This window comes from Nestor notabilis, unplaced genomic scaffold (assembly GCF_000696875.1).
Source record: "Nestor notabilis isolate BGI_N333 unplaced genomic scaffold, ASM69687v1 scaffold3303, whole genome shotgun sequence".
NCBI lineage: Eukaryota > Metazoa > Chordata > Aves > Psittaciformes > Psittacidae > Nestor > Nestor notabilis.
Window position 1 is genome coordinate 209680 of NW_009923122.1, and position 23304 is coordinate 232983.

Below are 23304 nucleotides of genomic sequence, written 5' to 3' on the forward strand. Positions count from 1 at the left end.
GTTAGAACTCAAATTAGATGCTATTACAATGGCAAGGGGGCTCCTTAGGCAGGCAGCCCTCACAAAGTGACTTTTATCTCTGAAGCCCTTCCATTAGATTGTTACTTTCTTCCGTTTTGCCTGTTTATTTTTGTTGACTTTTGCTGCCCTATTTTGTGGCATTTAAAAGGTGACCCAATCAAAAAAGGGTAAATGCTAAATACTGGACAGAGCCTGTGAAGTAGAGACATCACAGCCTGTCTGATGTGTGCTGCAGACTGCCGTGTTAGACAGAATGTTTTAACCAGGTTACCTCTGGGCAGCTAAGATCAAATACAATTTCTTTTATGTCTAGCATTGTGGTTTTGCTTTCTTTTCAACAAATGTGCATTAAAAAAAACAAAACCCAAAAACAAAACAAACAAAAAACCCCAAATCACAAACAAACAAAAAAACCAAAAACACAAACCCCCCACCCAAAACAAAACCAAAACCAAAACCCAACCCCTACCACAGGAATCAGTTCAAAAAGGCTCTTTTTTTTTTTTTTTTTTTTTAAGCTGAAATTGCTTAACTTGATTCAAGATCATTTTTGATTGTTGGTTGAACTGCTTTGGTTAATGATACTGTGGATTTAATCCCCTCCTGATTTCTGGCAAGGTCTACACTTCTTTCTTGCATTACTGTCTCTTGTTCTCCTAAAAGTCACACTATGTGTTTATTCTAAAAACATAACAGGAGTAATCATTAGTGATTTATTAATTTGTATTTCCTGTAAGTATATGGAGCAGAAGTTAGTTTAGATGCAGTGCATAAACAAGTATGATATTTGTCATGCTTTACACTAATCACAGAATTCAAGAGAACCAATAATACTTTGCAGCTGTGTAGAGATTCCATGCAAAGATCTCAAAGCACTTCAGAAACATTAACTAACCAGGCATAAACCCTTCTTATTGGTAGTTTTTTACTGTGTGTACATGTTGGGAAACTAAGGCAAGCACATTCAAGAACCCACAGTAATTTTGTGTCACAGCTAAGAAGCCTACTTCTGAAAATTTTGGATCATGCCTATAAATTTTTGGCTTATTTATGACTCCAGCATTTTGTCTTTTGTTCGCTTGAAAGTATATGTTGTTTTATCTTGTTTTCTTTTGCTGGGTGTCAAAGAGGTTAGTTTAAATTATACTATGTAAGTCTAGAAGTCTATTTTTTTTATTCCTGCTTATTTTTTTCCCATATAAGCAGTTATTACTCTGCCTCTATCTCATGACAACTTGCCAAAAGGGCAGTTTCAAATTTAACACTGAAAAGCCTGCTATGTTTGTCGTCATGCAGCTACATCTGTGTATAGACTGAATATGTAGTAAAAGGTAATAGAAATGTTGAAAGGTGGTAAGCTAGAGATGGATATAAGAACTATAGTAGTATTATGTATCTGTACTGGCAGGATACTAGGTTTTTAATCTTTTTTGCAATGCTTAAAGAAATCTAGGTAGATAAAATGCAAGACGATGTTTAGGGTTTATATTAAATGCATCATAAAGTATACAACTATCTTTCTATTACTTTGTGTACCGGAAGTCAAGTAGTATTGTGATCAGATAGGCTTTTTCCAAAGAATTCTTTCTTTCTAAATCTAATTTTAGACCACAAGTTGAACTCTTCTTTCTTTTTCAGCAGATTTATAACAACTACTTATTTTCTCACTCCTGGTTAGATTGACCTATGACCAGAATTTCTCAAAAGTTCTCTTTGATGCCTTAGTTCTGTCCAGTCTGAACATTTTGTCTCCATTTGTGCTCAAATCCATGCAAAAAGAAAGGATAAAGTAGCATTCATGCAAGGAAAAATTAAAATATTACTACAACCAAATTATTTTTCGCATTATTATAATCACAAAATTAATAACTATTTTTTCTGAACTTTGATGAGATTGTTATATTTTCATTTTAAAAAGAAGTCCTTAAACGCTATCGGCTTCCCCCAATACTCAAAACTAAATTCTGCTGGGAAAGGGAGTCAATGGATCAAATTCAGTATATCTGAAGTCACTGAAATAAAGGCCCCTAAGAAAAATATGTCAATTTTAAAGGTCTTTCCTAACTGAAGACCATTTTGTGATCGAGCCAAAGGTTAATAAAATCAGTAGTGAATGTAGCAATTTTACAGATAAGCTATTCACAACAAGTGTAGTTACTTGAATAAAAAGCTAATTCAGTTCTAAAATGCCACATGCAGTAGCAGTGAATAGCTGCTTTTAGGTGCTTTCTGGAGGAGGATAAAATACAGAATCACAGCACTCTTCTTTTCCAGCATCCCTGGCTGCCTGTAAATTGCTGTGAATGGGACTGTAGGCTGACAGGCTCTATTAAGACAAACTGCCTTTCTCATCGGAGAGATAAAATAAATCAGGTGTTTAGTCAAATTAAAATACTTCAGATGGAGCAGGCCCTGGGGAGCACTGATCCACCTGACAAATCTGAGAGAAACTCAAGACAGATGTGTTTTGGGGATAAGGAAGATCCTATGGAAAAAAGAAAAAATGCACTGCTATCTTTGGAGTAAGAGAATAGGATTAGAACAGAGAGAGCACCGTGATATATAATATTTTACAGAAGCTGGCATATTTACTGTATATTCTTTGCTAAGCTTTTTGTTTTATCTGCTTTTATGGCAAATACATTTTACAGATAGCTATATTTTTATTTTATTTATAGGTATTTCTAGTCAGCAGCAGAAGTTTATTTACTAGTAATTAGTTTAGGAATCTCATTTTTGCTGCAGTAAGTGGATGCAAAACAGATGATGATGGCACACAGCTACTGATGACCTCTCTTGGCCCAGCCAGATCCGCTCAATCTGATCTGCATTCTGAGCAAGTTGGTTTTTATTGGTATTTAAACTGTGAAATAATGGTTGGGATTTTCCACTCTAAAATTAAATTAGACCTCCTCCCCCCCCATTCATACAACATTCTGCATCTTATGCTTTTTCTTGTGAGCAGTGTTCGGTTAGGTGTCTTGCAGCTTCGTGGAGGTCTCGTTATTTTCCAGGAGCACAGTGTACATTCTGTGGTCATCAGTTCTATTCTGTTGTTGGATTGCATAGCACAGTACAAATTAAAGAGTAGAGTACTTTAAATGGGGTCATTCACTTCAGATGTGTTTCTCTGGGGGCAAAAGGGAAAGAAAAGCAATTACTATGAATTTCTGAAAAAGAACAGTTACTTCTGCCTGCTATTGTGTAAAATTCAGGGGGAAAAAAGAAAAACAAATTTGCTGCAACTATATCAAATTGTTCTAACTAATTATAACAAAATAATCAAATGCTTTGTAGCCTTAACAAGCACTCTTTGTGGTAGCTTTCTACCCATATTATGGAGCAAGTACAAAGTATAAGGAATAATATTGAAAAGGAGGAGGAGATTAATATCTGCTTTGGGTGTGTAAAATATTTTATGACTGTAAGACCAGGGTCCTGCATTACAATGCCAAAGCTGCTTGACAGATGTGAAAGTCTCAGGTTGTTATTTCCCAGGTGTCAGTGGATGGCAATAAGTATCATTTGAGGCACCAGGTTGCTTCCCATTGGCTTTTTAAAATAGCTGGAGTGGTTGATCTCTTCTAGTCACGATGGGCAAGGGAGTTTTTCTTTAGCAGAACAGTCTTTTATCCGTGAAAATGACTTTCAGTATACAATAACATATTAAAAAGCACCTAAATAACCTTTGATCCATGATGCAAAATCTTCAAGACTGAAAAATACTGTTTGAGAAGGTTAAGGTAAGTCTATGATGAAGTTGCAGATAATTGAGTTCATGGTGACAGAGCAGAGCTCAATACAAGCTAACAGATCATGGCAAGGCAGTATCTTCAGTGCAGACGTTTTCCTGGCGTCATACCTGCCTAAATTTACTTTCAAAAATCTTCTTTTTTGTTGTTTTAAAACAACTTTTTGCACAGAACTCTTTAGCTTCAGTTGTGCATATCACACCAAGGTTTTGCAACGAAGTGGTCTGAATATAGAAGTGTCTTTCAGCTTTAACTTCATGCTACCACCATACTTCTTGTGACTAAGAAAATTACTAACCATTTCTAAACCTGCTGCTGCAACAGAAGTTACTAATTTTTCCTTGTCTGGAGGCTCATGTCACATGTATACTGAATTAAGATTTGGCATTATAGGGTATTGGAACATCAGTTTGTTGCAGACTCTTTTAAAACTAAGATAGTTAACAGTGACTAAGAAATTTAATATTTTCTGTAATTTATGTCATTAAATGCAATTAAGAAATGAACAGAAAAACAGGTACCCTTTTTTCTGGGAGTTTGCTTTGTTTAGAGTGAATAACTTAAGCCATGCAGTTTCTTTTTCCATGGAAAAAACTTACAGACAGGTTTCCTTGTATGCCACTTTTGCAAATGTTTAAGAATCATATTGGTCCCATCATATCATAATGTAAGTAGCAGAGCATCTTGGGTTTGTCACCTGCTTGTCAGGAGTCTGTTTTGTCTTCCCACTCCTTATGAAACCTGTCAACCTCTTTCTTCTCTTCCCTAGAAGATATCCATCTTACTCCTGGGAAGAAGGTGGAGTCATAATTTTGGTGACAGTTTCTCCATTCCCTCCCAGGTCCTGTTCCTCACACATTTTCTTCCTCTTCAAAAGTCATGTGACTTCTTTATCACAGTCCTCTATTTTGAATGGAAGAAAGGAAGTATGTGAATACCCTCTCTTTTGTGCCATTTCTCGTATCACTGTGGCAGATTACAGACCTAGCTCTTGATTTGATTCACTTCTCTCTCAGTTCTCCTGTACAACATAAAATTGCTTCATTTATCCCACTTTCAACTGTAAATCTCCTTCAGATGCTCTTCCAATATTTCTGAGCTGCTACCTTACTGTAATTATATTACCTCTTACCTTACTGTAATTATATTACCTCTTACAGAGCTGTGGGTCTGAGATGCTCACACAAGGAAATGCAGTATACAGCTCAAAATACAGGACCTGACATTGCTGTTTGTGACAGAGTAATATGTTCATACATAGGATATTTTTGGATTGATTTGCAAGAGGACCTGTACTCTCTACTTAGGAGACCCATGCAATTTACCCATAAACAGACCATTAAGCATCATTAGTGCAAAGAATAAATGTACCGTAGTTTCATATTAATTAAGTGCTCTCTGTAGAGTAAACTTTGAAAGTTACATGAAAATTTTTAAGCCATTTTCTCAGGTTAGCCATTTCTCTTAGGGACAAGTAAAGCTCTTTTTTATTCACATTCCATAACCAAAGCTTACATTTACCCAAATGACCTACCAGATATATGGGTATTGTAGAGAAATGATCAATAAACTATTAAACTGCTCCTTCCACTGAACAGCATCTTTTAATTATTTTTTTTTAGTATTTTTACATACTTGGGCGAAAAAAAACGAAAACCCACAGCTAAATATATAAAGTGAAGGAAAATTATGTCTAATAAACTGTGACTGTATTTATCACACTGGGCAGATTTAGATCGAAAAGATATAGGGATGTGTATATAGTGTATCGTTAATTACTCCTGTCAGAAAAAAAGAAATACTCTATATCTTTTCCGCTCCAATTTTTGTTATATCCTCCACTGCTTTGAGCACAGCAAAGCTATGTGCTAGATTATTCTTTTGGGATTTGTTAGTAAAATATATATGCAAGCTGCCACTTGAAATAAGCATGTTGGCGATTCAGCCATTCTTTTAGTGACTATTGCTTGGTAACTATTGTCTATCTCGTATTTACAGTAAATCTTTCCTGCACATTTAGGTACACCAGAAAGCCTGGCAGAAAAAGAGCGACAGCTCTCTACTATGATCACCCAGCTGATCAGCTTACGGGAGCAGCTCCTGGCTGCCCATGATGAACAGAAAAAGCTGGCAGCCTCACAAATTGAAAAACAACGGCAGCAAATGGACCTTGCTCGCCAACAGCAAGAACAGGTGAGGCTCCAAGAAAGAAACCTGTGAAAATGTTTCATGCAGAATGCTTATCATAAACACTGTTCTGCATGGTGCTTCCTTTTATCTTTTTTGTTAACAAAGGTTAAATATCTTCAGGAATGACATCTTTTTCCAGAAAGGGGAAATATTATAGGACCCTGAGAAAAAAAGAGGGTGTGGGCATTCAAATAATTTCTTTCCTAGAATAAATGGCATTTGATAGATTTCACAGTTCTTGTTCCTTGTATTGAGATGCAAATTTGGGAGTTACAAATAAGCCAGACTATAACCATTATTTAACTCTTCCTCTTTTTGACAAGAAAATAATTGAACAAAAAACCTTAAGCATCTTTAAACCTTCAAATATCTGCTACAAGTAAGATTTGATTTGGAGATTTTTGTGGGATTTTTTGTTTGTTTGTTTGAGGTTTTGGGAGGTTTATTTAAAAAAAAAAAAAAAAGAAAAAAGATGCAGTTGTGCAAAGAGCTGTCCTTTTCTCATTGTACGAAAGTGTAACAACAATGATTCCATATACTAGTCCCCTAGGGATTAGATCAGACAGATCCAAATTAATGTGTGGTTTTTAGGAATCTGACATTATTACTAGAATTATCTTTTCAGTTAAATGTATTTTATAGGATATATACAGCAATATATGCTCTGTTGATTTTAATGAGTTGTGACGTCTGGTATTTTATGTGCTTGAGTATTTGCCCACATGTAGGAATATGGACTCATCCCCTAATGGAAAATAACATAAAGGAACACTGTAAAAAATCAGAAGTTAGAATGTCATTTAGCCATCCAGAGATGACACAGTAATTAACTATTGACACTTGTGAATAAGCTAGCACAAATTAATCTTGACACATTTGCAGACGAGTGATATCTTACAGTGAACACTTTGTAATTATATTTCAAAATGAAAATTAAATGACACTTAAAACTAGGTTGTCATGCTCAATGAAGCGAGCATGTAGCTCAACCGATAGGCAAATAAAATTCAGAATTTGAGCCACATGGTGCTTGTGTACCCTACTTTACTGTGTCAAGCCTATACATCAAGACTATGCTATGGTAATTGCATTGCGGGGTGTTGGATACATTTTCTATCATGGTACTGTTCCATCTAAGAGGAACCGTTGACATTAGATTCTTTTGGGTATGTTTCTGGTTTTCATCAGGAAATGCCTATTCAAAGGATGTTATATTGTACATACAAGTACAAAAAGCTGTTCAAAAGCAGTCTGAACTCCAGCAGATCGGTGCCTTTGCACATCGAAACAAAAATCTCATCCTTGCCTTAGCTATAGCTTTCCATTTTAAGTAGTAGCCAGGTCACCAGCAGCACCGAACAATTCTGGACCAAGGCTACTGCGTATCTGTGAGAAAAGATACAGCACTCGGAAAGAAACACCCATGATGCAGCTCCATGTGGTGTCTGGTTTCGATGTGAAATTACGAATAATTCCTTTCTGAGGCTGAATATCATGATAATCTTTCTATTACTTTCACTGAGATCTTGGCAGGAGGGACAATGTGGACATAAACCGAACAGAGTTTATCTTTAGTGACAAGCACTACACTTTTGAGCTGGAATAGCACAACTGGTACATTGCTCATTAAAAATAGTAACTCACACAGGATTTTAAATATTCCCTGTAGCACAGTTACTTTTAGAGTTGCTTTTCCAAGCATAGACACTACTGCTGACCACTGACCTGGCAATAGATGATCTGAGGTCTCAGGAGCTGCCCCTGGGTTACCTGGGCACACAATCTGCTAGCTCTGTTTGAACTCCGTTTTTCACTAGCAGACTAGGGTATGCTTCTTCATGTCTTCATCCACCATATTTTTATTGACTTTACTGGGAGATTTGTCCAGAAATATTTGAACACAGGCACATAAAGGGAGTTCAAGCCCTCTTACATGCATCAGTGCAGTGGGATATGACAGTTGCCTGATTCCTTTTCTATGAGTCACTTTGCCTTGATCCAGCCCCAAAATCATGTAGACCTTAGTTAGTCCCTTTCAGGCCATATGCAAGACATAAAATATTATGAATTTTGTGTTGGTCTCCCATACAAAAGTGAATTCTAACCGTAGCAGTGAAAAAAATTACAGATTCATTTCCAGGTGACAAAGTGAGAGCTTAAGGAAATGAGACTTCATCCCTGTGTGCACAGTTACAAGCTGTTAACATGTAACTGCAGATTCCTTTTGAGTTAATCTGAACTGTTTGCACCAAAACTACGTGGTTGTTTATTTCCATATCAACCTTGCTACATTCCTGTATTTTTTAATCATAAAAACATTTTGCTCACCTTTCTCTGTTTATAACAAACTAAGTGTGTTCAGAAAATGGTGAGGAGGGAAGGAGATCAGGAGGGGGTTTGCCAAAACTGAAACAGTGGATTTGAGTGACCATACTACCTTTGTCACCACTTCTTGCTGTTTTATGTGGTTATTCTGCTCTAGATAAATATTTATAGGAGGGGAAATTATATTTAAGAAATGAAAGTAGCAGAAGTGCTGAGGCTAGGGTTTCCAGGAAACACAAATCTTGTCCTTGTTTCACTCTGCTGCATAGTTACCCTTCTAAAGCAGAAGTCCAGTTGTTATCTCATCTCCCTGCAGCTTTTTCCCCATAGCTGCAGTCCACGCTACCCCTTGCAGGAAGAAGCTCTGTGATCTGAGGGATGGATCTTTTTTCCCTTCTGTTCTTGCATGCTGACTTTAGATTCTTTGTTGGACTCAGGGGGTGGGGTGTTTGTGGTAGATTCTCTCTCCTTAGTCTCAGTGTTCCCTGCCCTGAACGCTTGCTTCTCCCCATCTGTGTTAGAGAACGGATAGAGTGAAACTTTACCCTACAGATCCCTTACTAAATCTACCAAATGAGGGTAAGAATATCTACATATTTCACAGGGTTGTGCTGAGGATGTTACTGAATATCAGGTACTGCTTTTGTACAGATTGAGGCCCTACTAGAATAGTTCCAAGGAAGACTGAGATTTACAAAGGAAGTAATGTGCTGCTCACTGTGAAATAAGTTAGAGAAGCTTGCCCTAGGAGCTTGTATTTATAGATGTTTCACTATTCAGCACTAGCTAAGGCTTCAGTTCAGCAAAGCAGGAAAATGTGTGTTTAACCTTTAGCACCTGTGTAATCCCATCCCCATTCAGCAAAGCACTTAATTTTAAGCATGTGTTTCATTCCTATTGTAGCTAACAGTAATGCATCATAGTCAAAGATCACCACAGGCTTAAATGCTTTGTTGAATAGTGATGAGATTATTCATGTGCACACAGCTAAACCCATGTTTCTGTGCTTTGTGGAATTAAGGCCCAAGTGTTTAAAATACATATTTCTTACTGGCTAACAAGATTTTTATGTTGCTTTTAAAGTGTTTGCATCACATACCCATAAAATATCCTTAATTTTTTTTAAAATAAATGATGCTTAATAAAAATATAATAAAGAATAGCTAATAAGGTGGTTTTCACTCAATAATATTGAAGTTTCAATATCACTGTTTTAATTTAATGGCAATTTTATTTCTAATAGATTGCAAGACAACAGCAGCAACTTCTGCAACAGCAGCACAAAATCAATCTACTGCAGCAGCAAATTCAGGTCAGTGTGTTTTATTGCTCTCTTCTGATTATACTTAAATTCCATTTATGGAGAGGGAAGGATCTAAAATAAAGCAGCCACATGCTTTACTAACAAGCTTCAGTAAAGATGGAGGGTCTTTGTGTCTTAGAAAATTGTTGTCAAACATCTTTTGGTGGAAAGAGCTTTTTTTCAATAAGCAGAGTTTTCTTCTGTAAGTTATGAAGTGTTTCTTAAACCTCGTCTTTAATTCGGAAATCTGCAATCGGTTTGACGTGTATTTTGTGAAGTAAAAGCAGAGTCTCAGTCATTGTTTATAGAATTCCTTATTCTACAAAGGCAAAAGTTGCTATATCAGAAGGTTAGAAAAAAAAATTTCCATTTTATTATCTGAAGCTAACAGCTGTAGAATAGAATAATAGACATTGAGACAGTACTAAGCCCCTGGGACCAGTCTGCTCGTGTACAAATACCCACAGGTATATGTGTCCCATGTACTTTTGGAGGAACTGTACCTTTGTGTTCTGGAGGTATTCAATTATGTGTACTTGTACTCAGAACCTGGTTTAGTTTTGTGCAAATACATAGGGAGTGTCATGTAGGTAGAGGCACTATTAATATGTGACTCTATTACCCTTTCAGCTTCCCACTTTGAAAGCATTTCTATGGACTTATTCTTTGATTTATTTTGGTTTGGTCTGACAAATGATTGTGCTACCAATCATTTCTTATAAGCTTGGACTGTCAGCTTTTTCCCTTACTCAGCTGATTGCCATGTTACTAGATGCCAAAACTGAAGTTTTTCCTTCCCTCATCCCAAAGGAATGGTTGTAAGTGCTTTTGCAAATATCGTAATGCAGGTTACAATTTCGGTTATACTTAAAGGAGATTAATTAACATACATAAATGCATTGATACCTGGGATGAAAGACACAATTGAATTTTAAAGCACCATTATTGCCATTGCCTGTTGGAAGAATGCATGTTCATATTAGGTGTACATAAATGGTGGAAGAGATGTAAGAGTACTGAAAGGAAAAAACACGCCATTTGCAAGTCTGGTTTCAGAAAACAAAGAATCCTACAAAAGGACTCTTAACTTACCATAAGAGCTAAGACAAACATAGCTGTCTGCTAAACAGAACAGTTATCTGCATGAGAAATTTCTAATTATTTAAATTCCCTGAAGAATTAGGACCCAGAAAGTGGACTCGTGACCAGATAATTTTTGTTCCTATTTAGAGAATGTGGGTATGTTTTACTGGGAAGTATCCTGCTTTGCAGGAAAAAGTTCGAAGGTACTTTATGTTTCAATTGACTCAATGCTTTCCAGTAGCTTTACCCTTCCACTGACTGTGGGGAAATGCAGTCTTAGAATATGTTGCAGATTCATTTTGGAATAGGTTGCAGGTTCATTTTCTTCTTCACTCCCAATTTTTCTCCTACATAGTGCTGAAAACTCCCCAATTTTTCTTTCCCATCCTTTCCTAGACGTGTATGCAAAGGTGTTTTAATGATTGTTCTGTTCATCTGAGCTAAATTATTTATTGGTGATCCTTCCCTATATTTGTTTAAAAATTCTTGCCAATATCAGCTACTCTTACTCCATAGGTCTCAGTAGTTTTGCCTCTTTATTTATCTTTCCAAGAATCTTATCAGTGTATTTGAGGCAGCGAGGTCTGCTTCCTTTCCCAGCTAGTTAGGCAGATTGGTAGTGGGCATATTATTGCCCAAAGAACATTGTAGGTTCCAGCACTAGGCATGTTGAACAGATGCCATCTCAAACGTACATTGACCTTATGAGAAGATTACTAAAAAAAAAAAACTTGTTAGGAGATCATTTCCTAGGCTAAACACCAGTTTACATAGTCCAGTTGCATGTAAGCCAAATGGTTCTTCTTTATTTATTTGTTCATTGGTAATTTTGTGGCGACTTCTTTGGTAGCCAGGAGTTGCTTGGGAGGGAAATTATTTGCTAAGTTGCCTCTGCAGTTCATAATGGGTTTGTTGAGTTGAGATGTGTAGCTCCTTAAGAGCTACAGATGAGATGGAAGTAAACCAAGAGGCAGGTAAGGGACTCGGTGCTGTGCTGGTTTTCTCAGGTCCTCTGCTAGCATCTTCTCAGGAAACTTCAATACCAGTACTGAAGTCACACTGGTTTCTCTGGGTGGAATTCAACAAAAAGTAGAAAACTGGAGTACAGACTCTGTCTCGATTCTCCAGATTGTTTTTATAGTGAATGGAGAGAGAGTGAACAGTTTTAGGCTGCAATTCATCTTGTCCTATAGTAGACATTTAAAATATGTAAGATTAATTGTTCCCTAAAATGGTCGTTTCTCTCCGTTAAGTACAAAGGATGTGCATGCTGATGCCTATAGTATAGATATCTGAAATGAGAGTAGCTGGATCATGGTCTCTGTGGCTTGAGGGGAAAAAACAATTTTCTAGTAAACATTTACATTCTCAGATTAGATTCTGGGCTCAGTAGAATTCAGAAGTCCAGTAACGTACTTGATTTTATGCAGAAGGTGCATTTGTTTAAGGACATTCTTGAGCAACCACTTTCAGGAAACAGTGATTACTTATACAAAATGATGTGGATTCTTATCTATACTTTGTATGCATAGAAAAACAATAGTACTACTCCCTGACAATCCGCTTTTGAAGAGATTACAAAATACAAGTAGCACAGATGCCAGTTCCATCTGGGAATGGGCCTATTCATGGCACAGCTACTTGAAATAAGTGCAGTATGTTCTTCAGAATGCAGGAGTGGGGCATTGCTGATGCAGTGTTTTCATCACAAGACACACAGTGTACCACCATCATCTTCTAAGGTTCAGTGTTCATTCTTAAACAATAATTTTTGTGAATAAATGCATCCAGTTTATTTAGCCATTTGAACAATTTGAAAGGGCTTCAGGTGGGATTTAAATAATTTCTGTCAACCAAATATAAAAATGGAAGTAATCCATATTAAATAAAACTCATCTTTCCTTAGACTCCTCCTGGATTAATTTACTGAGAATTTTCATTACTTGATATTTATTATTTACATTGTGTTGTATATTTTTTGTTTATTTATTTCATGTAGTTATGGTTTTGTTTTGTTTTTAAGACCATTTACAGGGGCACTTTACTTCAGATTTGTACATCCAAAACTTTGTCAACAGTCTTTAATATTAGCTGGGTTTAGGATATGAAAACAACATAGATATTTCAAGAGTACTGAGGTCATTAAGTGTTCTGCAAAAATCTCATGTTTTCTACATGAAGCTAATGTTACTTTCCGGGTGTGCTTGGTGGGGAAAGCAGTTTCTTCTCTTAACTAAAGGAGTGGGAATCTGGAGCTGTTCTCAGTTCTGTCTCTGATTATCTGAAATTTGACAAATTGTTTCCTGTTCCCCAATTCAAACATAATGTTTTGAGAATTTTAAATGAAAATTTTCAAATAAATGCAGTGTATTATTCTTTTTCCGCTCAAATGTTCATAATAGTCATAAGCACTCTCATAAACACTCTTCTACAGAGGAGTACGCAGAGATGGCAGGAAATCTAGTATGACAAATTAAGTTCTCCATTCTGCAAAGTTGTGAGAGAAATCATTGCTTTTAGTGGAAATAAAGTTGAGAAAATACTGTAGGGCAAGTAAGAGCACACATATCAGTCTGTGGGTTGATTCAGATTTTTAAAGAGCTTTCTTCTTTGTTCAATAAAATGTATTCATTCTTAAAATAAAAGGGACAAAATGAGACTATTTAAAGCACATCTCTTAGCTTATACTGTGAATGCAAAAACCTCTAGGGATAAGGAGGAAAAGCTGTTTAAAGCAGGAATTTGGTGGTACATCATGAAGGTAAGACTACACTGGCAGAAGGCAAGGCTTGCATGTCTAGAATGGTTCTAACCTTGAAAACTGCTTGAGGTTCTGAAATCCCTGTGAATTCAGTGCCTTGTTGCCAGAATTCAGTTCTCTCAGTTTGAGGCTTGAGAACTGCTTCTGACCCTCCCACATTCAGCTGAGCAAGGGAGTTGATCTCCCTGATGCTTGGAGCATCCTGCTCTAGCTAGGATTTCCCTCCGGGATGTGTGTGTGTGTATATTTAAGGGATGAATGTTTAAGGGCTTCCCTCCTCCGGTGAGCAGGCTTCATTAGAGCAAGTTCTAAATTGTGGCTGAAATCTTTAAAAGGGACAATGGTTATTGAGCTTCTCTGCAAAAACTTGTCATGGGTATTACTGTGACAGCTGACCCAAATTGCTTTCATTTGGGTCATTTCCTTTCACCTTATTCCCCTGTACTATACTCAGTGCCATTGCAGAGCATTTCATTTTCTGTTTGAATTAGTATGACTTCCATTGCGTAGAAAAACTGGCTTCCTCTGCTCTTATAAGTATTCTGTTTTAATTCAGCCACTAGAAATAATTCCAAATTATTTTTTCCAGCTTTTAATCTATACATTTATCTGTTGTAGTTTCATATTAATCTTCTTGAATTTTCTCTTTCAGTCAGAAAGAGTGAACATGATTACTATGATAGTAAACAAACAAAAGAATAGTAGCATAAAAGTTACAACTATTTAAACTGTCCTTGAACAGGAATCATTTGAATCACACTTAAGAGGCTGAACCAATGAGTCTCTTCTTATCCATGATTAACTACTGACAATTCAGGTACCTGGTGAGCTGAATAAGGACTATCTCTTTATGTGAAGTACATGTCTAAAGATCAGGAATAATTACATTCCACATTAGCCCTCATAGCCTCCCTGACCTGGTTAATTAATTTTTTTTGCTAGGATAATAATAGTAGAAATAGATTTAAAGATATGCTTCATCATTAAGTATGTAACTGACCTCCAATTTTAAGAGCCAAACCTTTCATTTATTACCTTTTGGAGACAGGTTAAAGCTCCTTGCAGTGAGCTTGCTGAAAAAGCACAAGCTGGAATCTAGTTATTGTCAGTTCAGTTACGCTTATGGAGGTTGTCTCTCTTTGTAAACTGTATTTAGCATTGACAACCAAAAAGCAATTGCAATGCTACTGTTCTGGCACTAGGGAATATTCTCCCCCACCTTCTATTCTTTTCTTTTTTTTAGTTATTGATCATGAAACTGATCCGCTTCCAGCAAGCTCTGAACAGGACCAAATAAAGCCATTGAAAGCAATTTGATACTTCTATTGGCAGGGTACGCAGATCAGATACTCCCTTGAAAGAGAGCGAGAGTTATAAACAAAGCTTAGAAGTCTAGGAATAGCCCCCAGCTTCAGCAAACCCTTAAAATATTTTGTAATTGTATCTTCAATCACAAATTACCCAGAAAAAACAGACCTTTTTTGCCTTTCTATTTCACTGCTGTATGCTGTTTTTAATTGCCCACAGGCACACTGTTGTGATCTTCTTTGGAAGTTTAAAACCAGGATAAAAATGCAAATCTAATTATTTCTTTTATCTAATCTAATTAACTTTTACAAGTAATGATAGATGCACTGTAGCCCGCATCAAACATTTTAATAATGATGTTTCTGGATTAAAGAATAGGTAAAAGTACTGTAATTTATAAGCAGTCAAGATTATGGCAGTAGAAAATGTAAATTATTCTGGTGGCTTAATAAACTATAGCTGCAGTTTATTAATTTACAGCAGAAAGGACACATTTCCCTTAAATCCAGTCTGCTTATGAATTGGTTCCCAGCTGTCATTGGTATATTTTTTCTTTTATTTATTTTTTTTAATAGTTCACTTTAAAAAAGAAATCTATGTCTAACTCCATTCTGCAACACAGTTGTATACACACGGAAGAGAAAAATGCTGTTATGTGCCTGTAATGTGTAGCTGGCTGCTAAACCTTTGATTCAAGTTCATGGGGCTCTGCTGTAGGCATGACATCGCAGCTCCTGTCCAGCTCCTCACTTGCTTAGTGAAAATGGAAACTAATCCAGTGGAGGAAAGACAAATATGCTAAACATCAAAGTCGAATGTTCTGTAGTTTATTTATTATTACATAGTGTCTTATTAAAAATTTCTAAAGTGTTTATTTGATAATTACCCAAGCAAACGGTCTATTATAGGCCAGCTTTTTCCAACAAAAGCCATCTTCATGGCTGGCTGGCTTGGAATTTTCTCTGTCAGCTGTGTGGAGAGAGAAGTGGCATGACAGTATAGTGGTGACCTAAGCAAAAAGGCACACTGTGTGTGCTAAAGGTTCACCCCTCCTGTGCTATGCTTAAGCCTCTCGTCTTGCACCTTGGCCCCCTACTTGCAAGGATCCTTCTAACTGCTCTGCTCCTAAGGCCCTCAGCCCCTGTAAACAAGATTTGTCCTGGCAAAGCAGAAAGTAGTTCTGGATTTGACTCTTAACACAGCCCTTAAAACTGTGTGCAGTGTTGAGGGGGGGATGTTAAAAAATTTGTATTGTGACCTTCTAAGAGTTAAATTAGCTGTCTTGCAGTTTTCTAATTCACTATATGTTTTTTTTCCCTTTTAAATAGCTTTGTTTCGCCTATCCAAGTCTAAACAAATTGTATTTAATGCAAAAATTAAGCCTTGTGTATCTCTTTCATATGACTTCTCTAATTATAGAGCAGTAAATGGTAGAATAGCATATGTTAGCAACATGAGCAGCAGTCTATGAAATGAGCTACAAGTTAATAAAATGATCTTGTGGTGGTGTTGGCCAAATGTTAGCACACATGTTTCAGAAAGTGGTATTTCAACAGACTTGAAGAATAGGACTTTGGCACACGGGTGCCAAACGTGATCTGATGTGTGGAAATTAGTTAAACCAGAGTAAATGTCATTGTTTCTCAGGCTCATGTTGGTGCAGAAAATGATAGTAGCTGCCCTCCCACTTTCCCTCTCCCATGCATGTTTTAAAATTGGAAATGAAGGGACAGGCATCCCCAGTTCAAGTACTGCTGCTTCATTTACTCTGGGCGTGCTGTGTTGCAATCTTGCCAGTGGCTTAAGGGCTTGTTCTCAGCTGTGCCTCTGTCAGAGCCAGGGGCTAAAATCTCATTGATTCTATTGAGCCCAAGCACTCATTCTACAACCTTTGCTTATAGAAGGGCCTCAGATTTGAACCCTGTCAATTTAAGCACAGATTATACTAGCTCCTGAATAACAGCAGAGGATCAAGCAAATATTTGCTACCTACCTGTACTGCTGCCCAGGGGTCACTCTCAGCTGGTGGTCTGCCTGTTCCAGCCAAGCATGGAGCGACATGCTGTGGCAGCCTCAGTGCTTGCTGGTTCAGACATCCTTGTCTAGCTCCAAAAGAGTGTGGCAGAGATTATGACCCTCTGAACTTCTCTGGTGCTATTCCTCTGGTAGTACAGGAATGCATCTCCTCCTCTGTCAGTCTGCATAATGTAATCTTTGCAATATCTCAAAGGTTGGAATAATGCAACAATAATAATGCACTATTTGCTCCAGCACTGAAAACCAGTTTCCTTTGTAAGTGGCATGTGCACAAACTAAAATGGATAACAGGGAGCAGAAATTGAGCCAGCTGGCAGCCTACCAATAGGACTGATCCTGCAAAGTCTTATTTGCTTAATACTTGCATAGCCAGAATCTGATGACTTGTATATCTAAGTGTTGTTACTCGCGTAAGTAAGTTTAGCAGAATTCAGCATCTCATACAAGGAAGGACTTAGAATGTTAGTATTGTGGTTTGAATTTCAAACATATGAATGAGGCAGCAGTTTTAGGGGATGTAATTTCTTTTAATAGACAAATAGATGTAGTTAGAAAAAACAGGCACACCAGCTCTTTTTCGGGTCTTATATCAGTGTTACATTGAAACATATCCTGGGACTGAAAGAAATTGCATAAGATATTGGCCTTTCATTTCTAATTAGCTACTTTTTCAGTGATGACTTTTGTGATTGACAACCATGTGATGACCAAGAAGGAAAACAATCACAATTTGCACTACTTTTAAAAAGCAAAACAAAACAAATGCAAATAAAACCAAGCACAGTATTTGACACACTTATCAGGAGATGGTGAATAAAGAAAATAGTTAATAAATGTTAATATTGAAGTGACTTGATTTATGGCGGTGTTCAGATATACAGGCAAGATGGAATGTTATAGTATCAGAGGTCAAAATTTCTGTTTGCAGAAGCAGGTATTTGGAGAAAAATGATGAAGTACAGCCCCACATAAAAAGGAGAAAATCATTTAGCAAATAAATTGTAAAGTACTTTTTAAAATCTCACAGTAAATTCTTAAATTTACTAGATGGACTAAATCCTGGCCTAAAGAATCAACATATTTTTTAGTTGTAATTCTGGGAATGCAAGTGTATTACTGAATCAATTTGTGCATAAAAAACTTGTTTTAAATATATTTAATGTCATGACAGCAAGGAAGAAGTAAGTGCATTGCTCTCTGAATGAATCCGGGAATTATGAATTCACATAAAGGAAGTAGTAGTATATGCAAACTGGTAAATGAGCAAACCATATTCTGTTTAACATTTGGTATACATTTGATGGCATATATGTAAAAGTAAAGTGAGTGTATATTACTAATGTTCGCTGTCTTATTGAACCAGCTAACCCAGACAATTGCAAAAATGTCAAAGCATAGCTCTTAAGGAAAGGTGAGTGGGCTTGTCTGGAATTTACCTATCTAATTTTAAAGTTGTTGCTAAAGTAAGGAAAAGCTGGTTTATGACTGCAATTTGCACCCTGAGTCCTTTTGTCTGTTACGTTAGAACCCCTTCTCCCCAAATAAATAGATAATATAGTGGCTTGTATGCAAGACTTCCTTGCTTGGAAGAACTAGTCTTTTATATAAATCTTATATATATCATCTTCAGCAAGTTGGGCATTTGCACAGCTTGGGTAAATTACGTCTATATTGAGAATCTAAGGAGTTACACAGTGTGCATTCCATAGTTGAGGGATGGGAAATAAAAATTGATATACTGTGCGACACATGATATAACACAGTGAAATATCTTTTAAATTCCAGAGGGATGCACTGACATCACCACACTTAATTTGCATGCAGTAACTCCCACAAAATGTTATTAATTTTAAATTAAAGTTTGTAATCATTCATTAAAAAGAAAATAGATTATGTAAGTAGTATACAATGGTGCATTATGAAATACTGAATTCATCTTATTCATCCACCCAAAATGACAGTATGTTAAGAAAACATTAAAGTTGTAACGCCAAATAATAAAAGCAAAGAAATTCACAGTTGATGATGAAGTGTGAAATCCATCTTCAGCCGCATCACTGCCCCACAGTATGGAAGGGCACTTCTGAGTTAGGGAACTTTGTTTTAAAGTAATGTATTTGTCAGTATTATTCTGTAAATGAGAGATTAACCAGTTAGAAGAACACACAGTTAGTTTTAAATGTAGATCAGGTAGATTAATGACATAGCAATTTATACAATATAAATATAGAATCAAACTTTTCTCAGAGGAGGAGTTATGGCACTTGTTTTTTGCTCTGACGTGAGTGATTTGTATGAAGAACTCTACTATCCCATTTCTAGCTTTGCTTTTTCCATATCATTGAATTTTATTGGTGATATATTTTCAGCATACTCATCTCCTCTGTAACTGCATATCTGAGTGTCTCATAAGCTGAAGTGCATTATCCTCACAACACTCTTTTGAGGCAGAATAAAAAGCATATAGATATTTGGGGGCATCTAATTTTAGATATCTAATTTGGATGACTGAATTAGGACTTTTGGCTCCATATATAAAGCAGTCCAGGTGCTGTGAATTACCTTCTGTTGATTAGAAGAGGTTCCTAATTTAAGCGCAAAAGTTAAATTTTCTAATTCCTAAGTGACTTGATCCAGTTCTTATATGAAATTTGACAGAACCGAAATCTGTGGTTTCAGAATTCATAGGGCAGTTTCCTAATCTCTTGGTCTTCTTTTCTGTCATATTTTGTCACCTTGTCACTTGCCTTAATTTACTCTGTTGGAGCTTTTCGCCAGAGTGAATCCACTTTATCCAGAGAGGGAAATGTTTGTTCATTCATGTCTCCCCCTCCCCTGCCTCAAATGAAAACCGTTTCAGCTAGCTTGAGTCTCCCATGTGGCTGAGCCACTGACCAGAAGTGTAGCCATTGACCTACAGAAAGAGGCAAGTGCAGAGATGACTCTCACTGAAGAAGTCTGTAGTTTCCCAAATCCGTGTATTTTCCTCATATATGTGGAACAACCTCCATGTCTGTGAAACATCCTTTGAACAGTGGCTTATTGTGGAGACAAGATTATTTTTTGTTTGAAGAACGCCTAGATTACTTGTCAGTCCCTCACACATTTTGTAGGATAGTCAAAAAACTTGCTTGAGACAGCCGTTAAATAATGGTTTTTATTTAATCAGAATGGCTGCTTCTAAATGAAGACCTTGCATGCCACATTTTAGGCCAGAATATGTTTTTACAGCCAAGTTATAAACCTCTGAAAAAGGGGGCTTATAATGGAAAGGTTGACACAACATTAATTTTAGTGTTGTAAACGCAATGGTATAATTTTGGAAAAAAGCCTTTATAGCTCTGCTAAGATATTAATTGCAGGAAATTACAGCATATCCTATTAAAGTATTATGTCAGTGGCATACATAGCATATAACACCTTTGCATATTCTCCCTTGTTTTCACGGTAACGTTTTGCATTTTGATTTGTAAAGAGTATGTGGATAAAGTGGCTCAGAGTTTCTGATCATTTTTGCTCAAGGGGAAAAAAACAGGCTGGGTAATGCTTGCTTATGGTCTACCCTAGAAACAGCTCTTCTGTTAACCAGGTAAATCCAACATGGGTGTTGAGGAAAGAATCATTCTGCCAAAATGAAAGTCTTTGTTTTGTGACTTTTGGACCAGGGATTTGAGTTTGGACCCAGTCCTTACTTACAAAAATTAGGTTTGGTCAGACTCTTTCCAGAATGACAACTACTATTATGACAAACCTGGTTTTAGTGATAAGGGCTTACTTTTCCTTTACTTACAGAATAATTCCTGACTGTTATGACTGCACAGTAGACCCAGTCTTTCACCTTTTTGATTTCAGTTCATTATTCAGAAATGTTTTTTATGTGTATATGGTGGAGGAGAAGCTGTAGATCCTTATTAAGCTGAACATGTAGATATACGGATTGCATTGTACAGTTTTTTATTCCTAAGAAACAATTTATTTATTGCATTTCTGCCACTTTTAGGATTGCAGGGGCATGGCACAATAGCTTTCTTTAGGGGAATTTGTTCTTATAAGGTAATTATTTCTTAATACCTTGATTTCAATATACACAGAATTATAGCCTTTGATTATAGTCTAAGGTTGGATGTTTTTTAACTGTGGTTGCTATTTTTAAGTAGGATGAACTACTATTAAAATAGTTTCTTCTGATTGTCAGATCTTTCAGGAAAAGGGGCCACACCTTCATATTTATAAAGCACCTCATATTGAGGTCATGATCCTGTCAGGCACTTTTCATGGCTACGTTGACACGAATTTGCAGTGAAAAATATCAATAATAACAACATGCAGTGTTTTATTTTAATATATAAATGGGACCTGGGGTCTTGACATCTTATCTCTTTTCTCCTATGACAACCAATAAGCATAAACAAGTTTTTAAACAAAAAAAAGTTGTGACTGTTGTACAGTTGGTAAGTTTTTAACAAGATGGGAGGAAAGGCCTTCTCAAAGACTGCACTGATAAGCAAGTTCATTGAACTGGTGATGTTTCCCATTAATTACGAGGCTTTAGCATATAACCATTGACTATATCTGGTTTTACTTATCAAATCCAGAACTGCTTTTTCTCTGCCTGCTGAGCAGGGAAAACTCCATGCTGTACCAGTTTCTTTTTCCTTGGGGCTCCCAGTATCATCAGATTAAAGCTGTCAGAACAGTCAGCCCTCTTTATTTTGTGGTTTTAATACAAAGTGTAATATTGTTGCTTGAGAAATGGCATGCTTTTAATGTGTTACTTAAAATTTGCGGAGTGGACAAAACAATAAACGGTCCCTGTTAATAGCAGGGATTGAAATATTTGGGGGAAAGAAGTTACGAATCTGTGCTTTAGTTTTATTCTACACCAGTAACTTGTCTTCACTGGCTTAATCCTACACTCAAGCATACAGAAAATCTCGTGCTCAACTTGGTGAGAGTTTTGCTTCATTGAATGCAGTGCAGGGTGCCGTTTCCTCAGCTGGTGTTGTTCATGTTCTCTCGACTTACGTCAGTTTAATACCAGAAGTACAGAGTTAGGCCCTCTTTTTTTTTTAGAAAAAAAAAAAAAAAAAGAGCTTGCTTGGAAATGACAGCATTTCTTTTTTTCTTTTTTTTTTTTTTTTTAATTCATTGTAAAATATTCCTCTGTTCTGTGTGTGCATTTATATATGGGGATAATTGCGCCCATCCACCTTAGAGTGCTTGGAGATAGCTGATATATTGTGTATGAATGTTTTTGTCTTGCATGTGTTTACTTCAGTTATCACTTTGTTTGGTTTGTTTGGGGTTTTTTGTTTTTTTTTTTTTTACTAATGATCAGAGTCCTTTTTGTTTTGTTTTATCCAGGATAGTGTAGATGCATCTTTGTGATAACACTTTGTAAAGAACAAAACTAAAGATGTCCTCAGTATGTTGCTTTCCTGTTTGGTTTGTTCTAATTGAGAAAATACTTTCTTCCTAGTCAAGGCTACACATCTGTCATTTTATTTACCTTATTGTTTTACTATCAGCTGAAATATGCATACATTTCAGATGTAACTTTCAGAGGAATATGCTGAATATATAGCAGAATATACTGGTAATTTATACATTAGACACTGATGATTACTGACCATTAAAGAGTAATAAAACATTTACTGTGTGAAATAGATGCAGCATCAAATGTCTTTATTTCTGACAGTAAATGTTTCAAGTTTACTTCACAGACATTAATGTTACTACATATAGGTAAAAACCTGGCTACGCTCTGGCAAACATAGGTCACCTCTTAATAAATGAATGAAGTTGCAAGCAAAAATGAAAAACACTTTGAAGAAAGTCCCAGGCTTGTGTATATTAACCAGAGCAGATGAAATGATTTATTGGGTTTTATACACAATCTGTAAAGGGTAAGCATTGCTAACAGAATGAGTGGCAGCCTCAGGGAGCTGAGTAGCCCCCAGGGACCAGCCTTTGTTCCTCCGGACTTGACAGGCATGTGTCCCTGTTAAATGAGGGCTTAATTTCTCTCATATGTGCACAATTTCCAAGCTCAACAAAGGCAGCCAGGACTGGAGCTATTTAAAAGAGCCAGCTCAGGAGGAAGCATTCCTGGAGAAAGGGGATGCTAAGGGGCTAATTACTCACCCTAGTTCAGCAACTGATTTTTTATTTTTTTTTTCCCCATAAGCAAGGTTTACTACCATGGAACTGCCAATTTTATTTTACATAACCATATATTAAAATTACAAAGATGGCATTTCTCTTTGTGAAATAGCCATTTCAAAGGATCTGCTGACCAAAAATAAAATAAGAAGTGTATTAATTTTATTTCAGACCTGCAATGAAAAATCATCTCTTAAGCTCATGGAAAGGTTTTTTTCTAAAATGTGCAGAGAAATTGCTTCTCCAAAGTCTTCCTCTTCTTTCTCAGTCTTTCCTTTTCTCACATACAGTAGTAGGAGTTATCCTTAGCACTTACTGCATTCACGTAAACATGATATTTAATATTGTCCAGAGAAACAGTT

The 23304-nt window shown here is 36.5% G+C and overlaps 1 protein-coding gene across 1 annotated transcript in view; it reads left to right on the forward strand.

The window, feature by feature from the left end:
• Window positions 1–23304, forward strand: part of LOC104403723 (transcription factor SOX-6-like) — a gene marked incomplete at its 3' end in the record, with an annotated part of 137191 nt that overhangs the window by 76116 nt on the left and 37771 nt on the right. The window contains exons 4-5 of the mRNA XM_010011960.1: window positions 5794–5966; window positions 9532–9600. Of these exons, the coding sequence (XP_010010262.1) occupies window positions 5794–5966; window positions 9532–9600 (242 nt within the window). The remainder of the gene's footprint in view (window positions 1–5793; window positions 5967–9531; window positions 9601–23304) is intronic.